Genomic DNA, 17,364 nt, shown 5'->3' on the forward strand with positions numbered 1-17,364 from the left:
TTCGATTTCCTCCCAAAGTGACAGACAATACCATCACAAGAAACGTGTCAATAGATCTACTTTATAGCACTTGATACTTGCGCTCACGGATTCATCGATCCAGAAAGTGACTGAAAATACAACTATTTACCAGAACTACAACGATCAAATTTGGGAACATACCAATTATTAGTATCAGACTTCTTCTCTACAAAACGCGCGCAACCCATCACATCATACATCAGCTATTCCAATCCAAATTTCATATTACCTCAAAAAATGTCTGAACCAAGAGCTCGCGCAGCCAAAAACCGCGGTCAGCAAAACTTCACCGAAGCAGAACGTACGTTTCAATCTTTCCCTACGGTTCTTCCTCTTCTATTTCTACCAATGAACTCCCAAACTAATCCAACCTATCCAGTAAAATCTTTCCTCCACGCTCACGGTGACGTCCATCATGCCCTTGAAACCACGACCAAAACCCTCGATGAAATAGTGACTGATTTCATCATCGAGCTCTGTTTTGAAGCTTCTCGCGCAGCCCAAATAGCTGGCCGACAAAAAGTTAAACTCGATGATATTAAATTTGCTTGTCGAAAGAATCCTGCATTTCTGGGGAAAATCACAGAGGTATTTGAGAAGAAGATGTTTATCGACGAGGCGAAGAAAACTTTTGATGCGACGGATGATAAGTTGACGAAGAGTAGTGGGGGGAAAGTAGAGACCTTGGGAGAGGAGGATGATGTGGAGGATGTGGTGAATGTTGTTAAGGGTAGGAAGGGGATGGGGAGTGATTAGGGGACCATGAGGCCATGAGATATACTTTGGGAAACTGGCATTTGGAGTTGGATAGGATAGGTTGATACCCATATTAGGAGTTTGTTTTTCGGAATCAATCATAATCTTTTACGTCTTTTGATTACTGACTTTATTGTCACCTCCTTGTACATATTTGATCACTCATGAAATCGGTATTCTTGAATCTTGGCTCCAAGTGGAAGCAATTATTCGACGTTACTTGTCGATGTTCCATATATTCAAGCGATTTTCTTTAAGAGACTTATAATTAGGTTGGAATTCCAAGTCCGATTAGTCCATAAGAAGAGAGGTCTATGTCAATATCTCGATTTCCAATTAAAGCTGGATGTGCTAGCTCTCGTCCATACTGTGATACATACATTGTATACTCCATGATGAAAGGATGCCACTATATTCTCACCACACCGAACAATATCTCCTCTTCATTTTACACAAGTAGACTATATCAATCTTAATATGTTCTGATAATCATCTCTTCTCAATTTTACCAGTGACTGTTTCTAGAAGGCCATTTACATATCGAAGGCTTCGAATCATTTGTTAGTTGCTCTCACCCTTTGTCTTTATACATTCATTTCTTCTTTCCCACCACTGCAATCTATCTTGACTGGATTCGAGATTACTGCCGCATTCATTCTTCCTCTCCATTTATTTCTTGCTCTGCTACGAAATTATACACAAGATGAAAGCATAAACCAAGCCGTAGATTCTATCCAGATACTGTATCTATCCATGAAATCGATCGATTTGTTCAAATCAAGAATCAACTCCAGACCCAAAGTCTCGGCTGAAAGCGTAAGAATTTAGCTATCAAGAGTCTGTATTGTTTTCTGGATGGAATAATGAGTATTTCAGGAACGCACATACCCATGGTACCTTTATTCCAGTCTGTAATTGATTTTGGATACTACGATTTGTATGATTTTCCAAAAAAATTGCTGCACGGAATGATTTGCTTGCAGCTATGATTGTTCGTCAACGTCTAAGATCGTGTGAAGTTTCTATCCTACAGTATATCTGCAGAAGATATATAATCAGGGTAATTGGAATTTGGGCTGTTTGGTAGAGATTGATGGTATAAAGGACAGATATGGATATGACATGAACAACTTTACTTGCCTAGGTATTTTTCAGTCTATGTCAAGGATGTGATATTGAGATCACATACTCCTTTGTATGTAGCTAGGTAATATTCGTATTCAAATAATTGGTATTGATTAAAGGGGCGATAGAGATGAGAGGGTTCCTTTCATAGTTTCGCAATCGTGTTGAGATAAAACCTCTTCTTCTCCGAGTCTCTTAAGGTGGTTTTGTAAAGCTCATCTGAAATCGATAGGGTGAATTGTGATGTGATTTGTCTCCTATACCACATCACCTGCATTATCGTCTCATCGTCTCATCGTCTCATCGTCTCATCGTCTCATCCCAATCTGAATCTCAAGGCATAATACATACCAAACCATCTCAGCATGAAACCATAAAATATACAAACACAACACACACAGATGGGTAAGATAAGTTCACCATAAATAACGACTAGTAACCCTATATCTTTTCGAAATGCAAACATTCAATTCAATATACCGTTAGTGAAGTACCTAGGTAGTATTATGGAGTTGAACTATGTGTATTTATTTCTCTCCTTTACTTGCTCACTCATTTTACTCAACTTCATATATCAAATCCCGATGGATTATCCTCTTCACTGTAAGGTAAGATATAAATGGATATATGGAAAACTTCTTGGGGTTGGGGATAGGATGTTCTGTTCTGTTATTTTATATGAACCTATCTATCTATCCATTCATTCATTCATTCATTTATCCATCCATTCCATATCTAATATCCCAATTCATTCTTTTTCCTTACCCTCCCTTCCCTTCAACCATCCACAAGTACTAAATCTCAACTTCTCTACCTAGTACCTGTATACTGTATACATTTCAATCAGTTAGGAAGTTGAGTATTGGTCGTGTATATCATATCGTAGATATTATGCTACGTGGTATTCGCGAGCTTTTCTTTCGTGTTTCTATCTGTATTTATATCTGTATTTATATCTACATCTACGTCTACATCTTCCCTTCCTCTTCCTCTCCTTCTCCTCCTTTTCTTTTCATTTTTCTTTCCTTTTCATTTTTCTCTTCCTTCCTCTTCCGTCCCCTCCTTCCCCTACCATCTATATACACAATCTCAAGAATCAAAATGTGCGTTAGACATCTACTTGAAATAATATTCTCATCTCTTTCCCTCCCGCCTTCTGTCCCTTCACTCTGTTCCATGTTCCCTTTCTTGCGTAGCTTGGTCTTATCTAGTTTAGTCTAGTGCAGGCATTTTCTATCTCGCTGTTGTGTATTTATCTTCATACACATCTTCATACACATCTTCATACAAATATCCACATCAACCCCAACCCCAACCCCAATATATATCCACCATCCTCCAATAGAACGCTCCCTCTCTTCCCATCTCTCTATAACACACATCTCCCTCTCCCTCTCCCTCCCTCTCCCTTCATCTTCCTATCTATCCATATCTCATCCCCAATCCCCAATCCTCAATCCCCAATCCCCAATCCCCAACTCCCAACTCCCAACTATCAAACCCCAGTATTAAATAAACCCAAACCCAAACACCGGCACCAGCACCAGCACCAGCACCTAATCCCAATCCCAATCCCAATCCCAATCCCAATCCCAATCCCAATCCCAATACCAGAATTCAGAATTTCGAATCCAAATACTCAGATCTTTATAATTGAGAAAATTAAATATATACACGTATATATATACAAATTTCTAATGCTCCAAAAATATGAGAGGAAGAGGAGAGAAGGAGGAGAAAAAAAAAAGGAAAATGAGGATTAAAGCGAATGAGTTATTATTGAATTATTCATTTATGACCGGAGGAGGAAGAGAGAAGAAGAAGGTAGAGAGGACGAGGAAGAGAAAGAGAATAGGAGAAAGGAAAGGAAAATGGGTGTCAACATCTACATCTACATCAACATCCCAGGTTTTCAAAACACAGATCAACAACATACTATAAACAAAACATTTCAATGATTATATCTTTTATATATCCACCATGCATCTGTCCATCCAATCGACCTAGTACCAGTAATCTATTTCATAATTCCCATTTGAGCAAGCAAACAAGCAAACAAGCATACAAGTCTCCAACTCTCCAAGCTAGATAGATATCCAAAACGCCATTCCATGTATACAATGCGAAGCAGAGCAAAGCAAAGCATCATCAAACCATCCAGATATCAAAGGTAAACCCCCACTGATATCAACAACAATCATTATACCCTCTATACACATTCACGATCCCAAACCTCCACACCACATCACAATCCAAAGTACATAAAACCCAGTACACCCATCACAACCATGACTGCACTTCTGCCTATCACATCCAATCTTCCCGCGTCACTCGTCGCCGAACTACCACAACATTCTCGGTTATAGGTAACATTATTCCACTCAGCGGCGACTTCAAAAACACTTCCTTGTCCCACATTATAGAAATCTACATTCAGGAACTTTGGTGGGAATCCCCAATCTTCAACACATTGCTCGACATTCATTCCCAATGATCCATATCCCGTGACATTATTCGTCTCATTCAGCAAATTCTGATACGGGACCAACAGCGAGATGCCCAAGAGATTGATATCATAGTTCAAATTATGATTCGTCATGTAGATATGCGATTTCGCATCAGCATCGAGAAGATTGGGTGGGCGTTGTGGTGTACATGGGAACGAGCGATTAGTGGGATCAAAAGGTGTTTCCCACATTTGTGTGAATTCGTCGAGAATCCATGGATAGGCGGTTTGGTTTGCTTCGTAGTCCATGAAGAAGACGACTCTCTTTCCGCTGAGAATCATGCTGGCGAGGGTGGGCCAATCGTCTAGCGCCATGGGAATCTTGGGGGGAATGTATGCGTAGTTTTGGAGACCGGTTTCTTCAATGAAGGGAACGTATTTGTCGACTTTGGAATAATTTCCATTGCCGAGGAGAATGGTGACGACGTCGAAGGGATGGGCTTGCACCCAATCGTAGACTTCGCTTAGATAAGTTGTGATGGGACCGGCGTCCAATATATCACAGGAAGTGTGGCAGAAATGTGGAATACTTCCATTCCATTGAATCTGAGCCTGTAATAATCTGATTCCATCGTTGAGTTGGGTTGTCACATCCAATGCTTGATTTGCAGCCGCGCTACCGCTTCTCACAAAGGGAGAATTGTGTGCAGATACTTCGGTGATGTTTCCGTAACTGCGATCGCAAAATTCAACATAGTTGTTGCAGGGAGTGGTGTTGGTTGCTACGGCAGAGCTGGAGGTGGATGTGGCTGTTGAATTGGATGTTCCATTGATGGCAGTGGTGGTGGTATGACGTCCTCCACCCGTCAGAACAATTTGTGTAGCGGAACTGGTTGATTCTGTTGCATTTCCGGTCAACGTCTCTGTGCCCAATGCATAGATTGTCGTTGATCCCAACGTGGTGGTGCGAGTGGTGGTGCTACCAGTTGAAGTCGAGACTATAGCTTTAGTCGATACAGGGGATGAAGATGTGGAAAGTGTAATTGTAGTGGAAAGAGAAAGATAAGATCCTGTGGGAGTTCTTAATTCCGACCCCGTTATCGTGGTTAAATCAGTTTCCGTTGATGTGGAATCTGTGTTAGATTTTGAACTTGAAGTCGAAGTCGAACTCGAAGTACTTTCTGAAGTTGCTTGAGCATGCACTCCAGCAGCCAGTAAACTGACCGAAAAGAGGCGAGAAAACAACATTTTCCCTACTGTGATTCTGCAGTGATTTCTTTGACGCCTAATCACTTTGGCAGATCAGTAGATGGAATTGTGAATGTATTCAAGATAGAGAGAAGATTCAAACGAGTGGAGAAGCTTTTGGGGAAGAGGTAGGTATAACTCGTATTCAAGAAGTTTGGGGAAAAAGTTTAGATAGCGATAGGAATTTGGGATGGTGAAGGTGGGACTAGGATTTCACAGTCGACGCCGGAAAAAGAATTGCTCTGTAGGAAGTCAAAGGTGTGTAGAGGGCACAATACTACCTAATTGGGAATGATTGCTAAAAGATTGAATACTAATGAATAGATTTCCACAATAGGAGTAGTCAGTCCTTGGGTAGATGAAATACCTAGTAAGTCGGTGGCACGGTTGAAGAAGGAAAAAATGAAGTTGTTTCCAAAGGCAAGGCAAGGCAAGGCAAGGTAATGAATGACGTTATCTAGTTGTTTTGTTTTCTATTTTCGTGTGCCGTGTACGTTTTCTTTCTTCACCTCTCTTTCGTACACGGCAGCGGTCCTTCAGATATTGAAATGCAAGAGGCTTGAGTGGTTTGAGGGGCTTCAAAGTTGAGGGAGGGGCTCAACTTACTTCAGGGACTCGCTCGCATTGGAAGAAAGTCTGTTTTAAGACACAGACACCACAGTGGGTACGCAATTCAATTTTAGCTTCGGATACTCGGCGAATATACCCAGGGAAAATAAGCCCCCTTTGAGGAATTGAGAGTCTTGTACGTCGTGAAAGTCTTGAAGATATAAAATTGACAAATCTTCTCCTTGTACGTAGCGGTATACGATTTGATATAGATTCTAGATGCAAGATACCAGATGTTAGATGATGATGATGATGATGATGGCGAGTGCATTTCGATGGTGGAGTATTCCGTCGACCAGAGGAGGAATCTAACTGTATATAATCTTAGCTTTCGTCCAAAAAATAGTCTTTCCTTGGGAAATATCGATCTTCCTTTGGTTTGTAGATCTACATGTGCTTGACTGGCGCGATGGTACCATTTGTCCCTGAATCATAGCGGGAAGAAGGGTAGTCCCAAGCGAACGGGTACGGGCCATTCATCTATTCACTTGATCAATCAATCATCTTGTCATCCATTCAATCAATCATTCATCTTGTCATCATACTTTTAGCCTTGCGTGCGAAGAAAAGCAAAAGGGTTGACAGTTTTAACAGGACGGTAGCATTATGTGACAGCCAGCCAATAGATATCAATTCAACTCCAAACCAAAACCAAACCCTTACCCTTCAAACCCTTCGGTCCCATCACCACATCACCACCTCATCCAAATGTCTTACAATTGTATCAAATAGAGTTTCAGAAAAACTCATCATAATTTTCTGGGTCTACTTGTCACCACTCTCTGAGCCTCTCACACCTCTTCACCTCTTCTTTTCTGAAAAGCAAAGTCCCACCTTCTCTCCCAATTCCATGGTCCAAGCCTCATTCCCGCCCCTCCTTTCCTCACGGCCAAGACGGCTATTCAAGGATGGGATCCATTTGGAACCACCCAACCTCATCTTCCTGCATAGATCCGAGTCTAGGATTACGGACATTTCCTACCTAAGCACCTAAGCACTTGAAATAGCGAGGTGCAGAATATCGGCAGAGGGCAAATCATTATTGATTAAGGGTCTAGATTGATCATCTCGTTGGACTATTATACCATACCAGACCAGACCAGACCATACTATCCTATCCTATCCTATCCTATCCTACCACCAATACATAACTAAAGTTTCAAGGGAGAGAAAAACTCTTCTGGTTTGAGTTGTAAAAAGTTAAACGAAATTCCTCTCCAGACAAGTGCAAACTTACACAGTTACCTACCGAGTATCTATCTATACCAAGGATCATCTAACGGTATTCTTGTACAAACCAACAAACACACAAACAAAAGAAGAAAATAGAACCAGTACAGTACAGTACAGTACACTACAGTACACTACACTATCGTCCCGTATCGGTGTCCCAAGCTCGTATTCACAATCTTGTCTTGTCAATGAGCTATAGACCTATAGATCCATACCGGTATCATCGGAGAGAAACCCCCCCCCCTTCCGCCTTCCTCATTCCCCAACTGCGCCTCGATGTACCTAAGCTCAATACCGTATTGATGAGTGCTGGCTGGGTAGGTAGGTAGGTAGGTAGGTAAGTGTTACATCCTCAAGCCTATCGATCGAACCACTATTACTCAGGCTCTTGCATTTCTAGAATTCTAAAATTCTCGAATTCTCGAATTCTTACAGCGTATCCAGCGTACCCACCACCAACAACACCAAGCTTTATGAAAAGTGTATCATACATACTAGGTAATCAATCAACAAATTCGAGATCTATACTCGTTATTCAAGGTCCTCAGATTGATTAAAAACTTTGGTATATACATCCTATACTTATGTACAACTACATCAGTGGCGTTTTTTCTTCTGCTTTTTTCTTTCCTCTCTTCTCCCCATCTCCCTGTATCCTAAGTCTCATCTGTAAAAATCTGTTTGCTGTACAAAGCCAACCTCCCGCCCATCGTCTAGTAGTTTCCAACCCTCAAGCCATTCAGATCACTCCAAAGGATTCATTGATTGATGGACCGTCAAGCTTCCTCCAAGCTCCAACACGAAAAGCCAGTTCTCGACGCGCAAGATTACTCAGTACCCTCTTTTTGCTAAAATGTCAATCCATGCATCCAAGTGTCCAAGCCCCCCTGTGTGTGGATAGCAGGTGTAGGTACCATGGTTTCGATGATGTCGATAAGATGGGTCGTAGGGTAAATCTAATTTGTTTCCAATCTTATTATTCTTATTTTTATTTTATTCTTATTATTCGTATGTTTGTGAGCATTGGAAATATTCAATTCGGGTATTATTATTTATCATCATTTTTATTGTCATTTCTACAATACATGCCGATTCTCTACTGATAAACTAACGTCGGTGAAAACTGGGTACTGGTCAAGTAGAATCAAGCTTTTGGTGAAGAATTGCATAGAGGAAGTGAGAGTGAGGTAGGTTTGTCTTTGGAGGACATCAGTGGATTATTATCTGATATCTATCCTAGTATCCTTCTACTGTCTTTAATTTTTTGGATGGATCGATCTTTGATGGTTTATTGATTGGGTTCTTGGATTGTGTTGTTCGATTATTACTATCGTCGTCTATCACTCACTCACTCACTCACTCACATTTGATATCCATCTATCTTCATAGATACGATTTGTGAAAGTGCACAGAGAGAGAGTCACCAAACCAATCCCTTCATCCCATCTCAATTCAATTCCAACATAAATCAATAACCTCATCTCACCTCACCTCACCACCCAACCTCACAATGGGTTTCTTCCCCAATCGAAAACGTCAAGAAGCACTCCCAGCTCAACAAGCAGGAACCATAGCCCCAGAAGGTCGCACCACAGATAAAAGTTCTGATCGAACATTAACTCCCGGTGACAACTCAAATCATGTCTCGACAGCGGGCGTGGATATCAAGAGAGCTACCAAGGCGAGGAAGAGAGCTATTTATATCACCAGTTTCTTGTATTTGATCGCTGTTATATTCTTAATTCTTGTAAGTTTTGATTTTCTAGACTGTCACTCATTGCCATTGCTATTGCCATTCCCCCCATACCTCAACTCATCTCATTCTTCTCCCTTACCTTCTAAAACTAACACACAAATCTCAGACAATAATTGGCAATATAAACAACCGAGCCGTCATCCGCGATACCTGGTTCTTCCGACTCGACCTCACAAACATCATTCCCGAATCCGTCGGCGGCGGCATCACTCTGCAGAACTCTCTCGCCCGATCCCTCGGCCTCCACGATTTCTACCAAGTCGGCCTCTGGAATTTTTGCGAAGGCTACAACGATGAAGGCATCACCGCTTGCTCCACTCCCCGAAACCTTTACTGGTTCAACCCCGTCGATATCCTCCTCAATGAACTCCTCGCTGGCGCAACCATCGCTCTCCCCGCTGAGATAAACAATATCCTCAGTCTCATCCGTATCGCTAGTCACATCATGTTCGGCTTCTTCATCACCGGTGCCGTCATGAGTTTCTGCAACATCTTCCTCTCTTTCTTCACCATCTACTCGCGTTGGATATCCGGCTTCTACGCCATCTGGACGTTTATCTCTGCGCTTCTCGTCACCACCGCCGCAATTATCGCAACGGTTATGTTTATCATTTTCCGCAATACGGTGACGAGTCAGGCGGGCTTGAATATTGGCGCCAGTGTCGGAACCCAGATGTTTGCATTTATGTGGATCGGTGCGTCGTGTGTGATTATCGCGTGGGTGATTCATGTGGGTATGTGTTGTTGTGGGGCCAGTAGGAGGGATGTAAAGAGTGGGAGGAGGATGGGGAGCAAGAAGGCTTATTCCAGTGGAGTTATGCCTGCCGGGATGGAGGAGAAGAGGGGTGGGAAGAGAACGATTCCGGGGTTTGGGAGGAGGAAGACGGCGGGGGAAGTGGTTTAGTTTAGTGCAGGTTGGTTTACCATGTGATCCCCGGGGGGCCTTTTTCTTTTTCCCGTCTTCTTCGGGGTAAAGATAGATGGAACTTGGAATATCACATCAGATTATAGAGTCAGAGTGGAAGAAAAAGATATGCATAAGTATGCATATGGATCGATGAACATCATCATCATCATCATCATCAACATCAAACTCAGAGCATAAAAATCAAAATTAAAATGCCTCGGAAGTATATATATAGTTATACACATATATATACAAACCCATATAGTTATGAAATCAGGACATCAGGATATGGGGACAAGGCGTTAGTAGATAGATATCGGCGACTGCGGCTGGATAGGTAGCCTTTTGAATTTTTTGTATATAGAAACTTGGGATTTGGGAAATTGGGAAATTGGGGAGGTGTGGGTAGGAGCGGAGAAATTATAACGCGAGTAGTAGGGTTAGTTAGTATTGGTATGACATCGTAGTGTTAGGGTTGGTGGTGAATAGAGAGAATTGAAGAATTGAAGAATAGGATGCCGGAATGGTGTCTTTGTGTGCTGTGTCTTTATATCTTTGTGTACTGTGTATTGTGTATTGTGTGTTACATATATATATTATGGTTCATAAACTTGGGGAATGTGATTCTTCAAGAGATTGGATTCTTTCCTCTTTTCTTCTTTTCGTTTTTTCTTTCTTTCTCTTGCAGCTAGCTAGCTAGCTGGCTGAGGTGAGGTGAGTTGAGATGCTCATTTGGGTTGGTTTGATCGGTATAGCTTATACTGGGTGAGCATTTCTATTGAATCAATGAGGATAGGAAGTATTTCTTGATGAAAGAAAGATTAAGGGCATATGTTTATTGAAGGGTTTGTATATTTCTCTCTCTCATGCATACTTATTCACCAAACATCTACTTCCACTCCACACTCCAAATCTTCTGACCTCTCCAAAACGGCACAACTTCCACCCCCTCTCCCTTAAAACTCGCCCTTACAATCTCCTCTCCATTTCTCAACACGATTCTCTGTCCCTCCCCACTTCCAGCCTCCGCAATCCCATAAAACTTCCTTCCCCTCTTCCCCAAGAATCCCTCCAAAATCTCCCTCGTCACATCCTCCTCCCTCAAAACCCCCATCTCCACCCCCCTCTCCAACGCCGTAATCACATGACCCACCGCATGCGCCTGCGTAAATACTCCCGCGGCCGTCTTTCCCGTTCCGCCCTTCTTCGCGCCGATATCATGGGGTGCGCTATCGGTGCCGAGGAAGAATTTCTCGGAATCCTCGACTGCCGCTACGAGCAACGCGGTACGATCACTGGGTAATTTGGCCACCGGTTTGCAGAAGTGGAAAGCATCGTCGGCCCATTGGTCGATGGTGAGAAAGAGGTGATGAGCGGTGATTGTTCCGACGACGTTGGGACCGCATTGTTTGACGGTTTGGATGGCGGCGGCGGTGGTGCAGTGTTCAAGGACGATTTTGAGGGTGGGGAATTGGCGGTGGAGAGAGAGGAGGGTGGGGAGGAAAGAGGCTTCGGCGTTGAGGATGGTGATGTCTTTTTTGTGGTCAGAGGGACATTCGCCGTGGAGATTGAGAACGAGTCCTTCTTCAGCCATGGCGGCAAAGACGGGGTAGAAGGGTTCGTAGGAGATGACGCCTGAGGAGGAGTTGGTTGTTACGCCTGCGTTTGGTTAGTTTTGTTTTATGTAAATCTATTTTTGAGAAGGGAAATAGATGAGAGTAGGGTGTTGATAGTCCGGACTGGAGGACTGGTAGATTGGATCTAAGTTCTCAATACTTGAAAGCAATACATTATTCAAGGTGAAAGAGGATTTCAAACTCTCCACTCTTTAATTATTGTGTTACCTCCAAAGATTGAAAGCTTCTAATCATCGAACTGCAGTTTGGATTACTAAAAACTTGAATAAAAATACGAACCAGCTGGATAACTTTTAATTCCCACGATTCCCGCTTTCTTAGCCTCTCGAACAGTTTCAGGAGTAATACTCTCGTGTAAATAAAGAGTCATGAGATAATTGACATTGGGCTCAATGGCAAGAAGACGTTCTTTATAGGCCAGAGCTGCAGCTACTGTAGTAACGGGTGGAACGAGATTGGGCATTACATAAACCTATTGTATTATAGATTAGCAACTCAGGGAAGAAATTAAAATAATCTGGACTTTGTGGTCGAGAAGAGAACTTTCGAAATCTGGATGAAACAAAACTCTTTCTAAATAGAAAACCACTTACGGTATCTACTCCTCCCAACTTAATGGTTGGAACAACTGTCTCCATCATCTTTCCATCTCGTAGATGTACGTGAAAATCTGCCGCAGCAGGGAGTTCTAACCCATCGAATTTGGAGAGTGGTGACATTTTTCTGTTCCTTCCCTTTTTCTTTTGATGGAAACTTGAGGATTTGAACGTAGAGTATTTACAGATACTAGGAACTTTCCTAATTCAGGTCTCTTTTCAAACTTCGAGTATGTATGATCTTTTTAATTTGTGCTGTGCTATGTAGAAGCTGGCTGGAATTTAGATTAAAGGTTGCTAATAAATCATGAGGGTCAGTTACAATTTCTGTAGAGAAGAGAAGAGCACTCACGTATCGAAATACTATACCAACAACCTCGAGTTTCCAGAGAATACACGTAAATATTGATCAACACTCTCATAAAAAGCTCAAGAAAAAGATCGCTCGTCGTTGGTGGGATGAATGGTGGGGTGTTTTAAATTTTTGCATCACGTGTAATGAATGTTAGAGATTAGAGGTTTGTACTAATTTTCGGTGGTCGGTTTCGGATTGTGTGTGTGTGTACCAATATTTATTGCATATTGGAGTTTTTGGGTATATGAAGATGATCATGAGGACCCTCACCTAATTCTTAACATTACCCGTTATGTTTAAGATAATCGAGAGTCGAAAAGGACGCCAGCTAGCGGATGAATGGAATTTACCTCCAAACAGTCTATAAAGTCGCAATAAAGAAAAAGATAAAAAATTGTGGTATTTTAATAACAGTATATTTTGTAATTCTTGTGGAATTCAATCATTCACAACTTGTCTACATATCATGATGTAAACATATTCATCTAAAACTACGCATTCTTGACCTCTATGATGACGAAGCGCATAGCAATTAATCCTCATAACGCCCTACCCAAAGCCATGCCTTCTGATGAACACACTTGACAAGTCCCTTTTCGTAATAATAACACACCGAGCTATTTTGGCTCGATTTCTTCATCCTCATCCACATCCTCATCTCTTTCTACCCTTAGACTTGCTCTTCGAAGCCGAAGCTGGTGCTGGACTGGAGGCATTTGAAGCAACGCTTGAAGCTCTTGAAGATGGAGTTGCTGAAGCTGCTTTACTCCCAGCAGTAGACTTAACATTATCAAGTGCCTTGTTCTGAAAAAAGTAGTTAGTAATCATGTACAAGTTGCGGGGAGGTAGATAATCATACCTTAACACCATTCTTCGACTTCTTTTTGGCAGGAGCCATTCCCAAAACACTATCCTCATCATTTTCATCATCTTCAGGTTCCCTCTTGGCTTTGCCATTTGCAGTACCATTCGCAGGTTTAGCTGCAGCCGGTTCATCAAATTCTCTAGCAACTGTTGTCAAAAGTGTTGTACATCTTCTGCTAATTTCGATAGGGGTCCTGCTCAAGAAGAACCAATCAAATCGGAAAAGAGGACTTTCACGAATATCATCACGAATTTTTTCGTGGATACCATCACTATCAACTCCATACTTATCTAGAAGAACAAGCAAGAAACGATCTTCTTCTTCGGTATAGACCTTTTTGTTTGTAGTTGATACTGAGTAGTTAATCTTGAGTTGTTGTAATGGTACTCGGTATTGTTGCATTTTCTTGCGCAGCATCTTTCTTTGATGATCCATCTTTCTGGTTTTTTCCTCACCAGCTTCAATCTGACCGATGTGTTTAGCATAATCAGCGATTTCGGTATATCGTTGCCAGAAGATCTTAGCGTAAGCTTTGATATCCTCCGGTTCCTTGCTGTCCACTTCTTCAGCAATCATATTGAAATCTTTACGGCCATATTTTGCAGAACCGTTGATAAATTGTTGGAAATCTCGACGATTCCAATCAGCGAAACCTTGTTGAGACAGAAGTTGCTTCTCTTCTTGCTCTTCTTCAGTAAGAGGAGTAGCATTGTCAATCTCCAATTGCTCCAAGTTACGTTCAGCCTCACGATCCGAGAGATCTTCATCTGTACCATCTGCTAGAGGAACTTTGTAACCGATTTCTTTGCGATGAAACGCAGTCTCACGGTCTTGTAAATCTCGTAGAGTTGGTGGAAAGAATTGATAGTCATGAACTGTGACTTGTTTAGGCGCTTTGGGTGCTTTAGGTTTTGGATCGGCGACACGACCGCCAGTAGACAAAGCTTGCTTGTAGTATTTGTCCATGGAATAAGATTGTTCCTTGCGTTCACGCTTGGCGGGATTAATCCAAGTCATACCAATATCTTTCTTTTGATTGCTGAAATCTTTACCATCCCATTGATAAGCGGATTCTGATGTGAAGTTCTGAAGGTCGTCGATACCAAGTTTCTCGTAACGGGCATTGAGCTCTGCAGTACGCTTCTCACCATGCTTCAAAATTTCATCAATGTCATCATCGTCAAGTTCTGCACCCTTTTCTGCAAGAGTACCTGTTGGTCCAGTAGTCGCGAAAACCTTTTCGGCTCCATGCTGAATCATGTTCAGCAGATCATCCTTATTAGCAGCTGCCTTAGCAGCGATCTGGGCACGACCTTGTTGAATAACGAGTTGATCTAGACGTAGTTTCTGTGCGGCACGTTCTAGAACCTTTTCTTCAATGGCGTTCTCAGTGACGAATCGATAAACAACAACTTGTTTTGTTTGTCCAATACGATGTGCTCGATCCATAGCCTGCAAATCTGCTTGAGGATTCCAATCGCTGTCGTAGAGGACAACAATATCGGCACTGGTCAAATTGATACCAAGACCACCAGCTCTGGTAGTTAAAAGGAAGACAAATTTCTCGCTGTCTGGCTTGTTGTAATCATCAATAGCTTGAATACGATCCTCATGTGCTGTACCACCATCAATTCGACAATACTTGTATTCACGGAAAACACAGTAATCTTCAAGGATATCTAAAAGTCTGCTCATCTGAGAGAAGATTAGGACTCGACTTCCGGCTTTCTTCATACGAGTAAGAAGTTTGTCCAACATGACCATCTTTCCAGCGTTGAAGACCAAATGCTCATCGGTAGTGTAAGGTGGTCCGGGTTCAGCACCCTCGAAAAGATATGGATGGTTGCAACATTTTCGAAGTTGCATGACAATGTTCAAAAGTCGTGTCTTGGATTCACGTTTTCCACCCGCACCATTGACTGCGTCGATATCCTTCTCCAGAATCTTTTTGTACCATTTGACTTGCATGTCGGACATACCAATGTACAAATTAACCTCCTTTTTGGGCAATAAACTCTTTTCGACATCCGCCTTGACACGACGAAGTAAAAAGGGGCGCAATACGCGATGTAATTGCTGGACAACGGTATCTTGATCTTCTTGTTGGCCAGAAAACCATTGATCAAATGCCTCAGCATCACCGAAAACATCTGGAAGCAAAAAGTTGAGAAGTGCCCAAAGCTCATGCAAGTTGTTTTGCAATGGAGTACCAGTAATCAAAAGTCGATTTCTTGAATTAAATAAACGAATGACTTGAGCGAGGGAGGACTCTTCGTTTTTGATACGGTGCGCCTAGTTTAGTTAGCCACGGATCATTTTCATGGAATAAACAGTCCTACCTCATCAATAATGATATATTCCCACGCAAATTTCTTTAAGTGAGATTTCTCTCGGAGAATCATTTCGTAACTTGTGATACAAACATCGAACTTTTCATCGATAAGTCGCTCGTTAATCAAATTATTACGCTCCTCCTTAGCTCCTTGGAGTACCAAAACATTGACCTCTGGCGTCCATCTAGTAAACTCTCTCTTCCAATTGTCAAGCGTAGATTTCGGGACAACGATGAGATGAGGACCAGTAATATCCATAATGTGCCTCAAATAACCTAAAAATGAGATTGTCTGTAAAGTCTTTCCAAGACCCATCTCATCCGCAAGGATTCCCGAAATACCATTCTCATGGAGAGAAACCAGCCAATTCAATCCGGCGACTTGGTAATCTCTCATTTGTCCTTGAATGAAACCTGGCGATTCGCGAAATACGGTCTCGGCAGACCCTCCAGCCTTTTCGTCTTTTAAGAGCTCCGCATCTTCTTCTGCTTCTGTTCTGCGGCGTCTTTCGTTGGCTGCACCTCCTTTTCTATCCGCACTCTTTTTCTTTTGTTCAGCCTCTTCATTCTGGCGATCAATCTCGTGCATAATTTCCTGAATTCGTGGATTTGGATTTGTTTCGATGAAATGCCTGAACAAATCTGTTAAGCCGAGAAGATATCGAAAACGTCGAATGGAATCATCTTCCTATAATGGAGAGGATAAATCAGCTGTTACTCTTGAAAATTAGTAGAAACCGGTGAAAATACCTTGGATTCACCAAGGCGATCATGTTTTTTGCCAAAAACGCTCCGACGCAATTGAGTAGCTTCTGATCTTCGTTTACGTCCATCTCCTGCATCACCATGAACGCTGCTCTCTGTTGTATTTGGATTGGTATCAGAATCTTCTGTAAAGTCTGGGGTTTCATCGACATCCTAAAGCGCCAGTTAGTATATCATCACTTTAGGTCAATATACATAGAAATAAAGCCTTGACAGCTTTTAGAGAAAATGTGTTGTAGACCAAAACAAAACATACCATAGGGTCAGCATGTTGTTCTTTGAATTCAGAGACATCTGCCATGGACATATCTGTATCGACGCCACTATTGCGTGAAGAACGTGTTGGCGCCATCTTGATATAACTTCAACCCTTTCTAGGGCACTTAATAGTAAGAAGTGTATCACTTATGCGCCGAGAAGGAGAAGTGCTTCACTAGATGGAAAGGTATAAAGAGTTTTGATGATGAATGGATTATTGGAATCAAAAGAGCAATACTGTTTGTTGATTGAGGTTGAGATTGAGATGCAGAAATTAAGAAATTGACCTGAAGTGGAATTTCGCGTTCATTGAATAGAATCTACAGCACAGGCGTGAATGAACGCGGTACTGATCACGGAACACGGATTAACTGCCACGCCGTGGTTCGCAGAGCACAGGCCGAGAAAAAGTCATTGCTCTTTGTCTCTTCAAAAATCAACCGGAACCTCCTCCA

The 17,364-nt window shown here is 42.0% G+C and overlaps 5 protein-coding genes across 5 annotated transcripts; 2 read left to right on the plus strand and 3 right to left on the minus strand.

The window, feature by feature from the left end:
• Positions 1 to 258: 258 nt before the first annotated feature.
• On the plus strand, positions 259 to 777 carry Bfra_011011 (putative transcription initiation factor iid protein; the record flags this gene model as incomplete). Its single annotated transcript, XM_037341340.1, has 2 exons — positions 259 to 322; positions 401 to 777. 2 exons carry the CDS (start codon positions 259 to 261, stop codon positions 775 to 777), a joined length of 441 nt encoding a protein of 146 aa, XP_037188759.1.
• A 3,370-nt stretch (positions 778 to 4,147) lies between these two features.
• On the minus strand, positions 4,148 to 5,596 carry Bfra_011012 (putative tat pathway signal sequence protein; the record flags this gene model as incomplete). The annotated part of the gene is made up of 1 exon (XM_037341341.1): positions 4,148 to 5,596. One exon carries the CDS (start codon positions 5,594 to 5,596, stop codon positions 4,148 to 4,150), a length of 1,449 nt encoding a protein of 482 aa, XP_037188760.1.
• Positions 5,597 to 8,948: 3,352 nt separating this feature from the next.
• Positions 8,949 to 10,098, plus strand: Bfra_011013 (putative integral membrane protein; the record flags this gene model as incomplete). Its single annotated transcript, XM_037341342.1, has 2 exons — positions 8,949 to 9,185; positions 9,301 to 10,098. 2 exons carry the CDS (start codon positions 8,949 to 8,951, stop codon positions 10,096 to 10,098), a joined length of 1,035 nt encoding a protein of 344 aa, XP_037188761.1.
• Positions 10,099 to 10,990: 892 nt separating this feature from the next.
• Bfra_011014 (putative dihydroorotase protein) lies at positions 10,991 to 12,457 on the minus strand (the record flags this gene model as incomplete). Its single annotated transcript, XM_037341343.1, has 3 exons — positions 10,991 to 11,760; positions 12,018 to 12,210; positions 12,332 to 12,457. 3 exons carry the CDS (start codon positions 12,455 to 12,457, stop codon positions 10,991 to 10,993), a joined length of 1,089 nt encoding a protein of 362 aa, XP_037188762.1.
• Positions 12,458 to 13,343: 886 nt separating this feature from the next.
• Positions 13,344 to 17,003, minus strand: Bfra_011015 (putative chromatin remodelling complex atpase chain isw1 protein; the record flags this gene model as incomplete). The annotated part of the gene is made up of 5 exons (XM_037341344.1): positions 13,344 to 13,493; positions 13,549 to 15,846; positions 15,894 to 16,574; positions 16,637 to 16,804; positions 16,908 to 17,003. 5 exons carry the CDS (start codon positions 17,001 to 17,003, stop codon positions 13,344 to 13,346), a joined length of 3,393 nt encoding a protein of 1,130 aa, XP_037188763.1.
• Positions 17,004 to 17,364: the final 361 nt, after the last annotated feature.

This window comes from Botrytis fragariae (genome assembly GCF_013461495.1).
Source record: "Botrytis fragariae strain BVB16 chromosome Unknown tig00000223, whole genome shotgun sequence".
NCBI classification, from domain to species: domain Eukaryota; kingdom Fungi; phylum Ascomycota; class Leotiomycetes; order Helotiales; family Sclerotiniaceae; genus Botrytis; species Botrytis fragariae.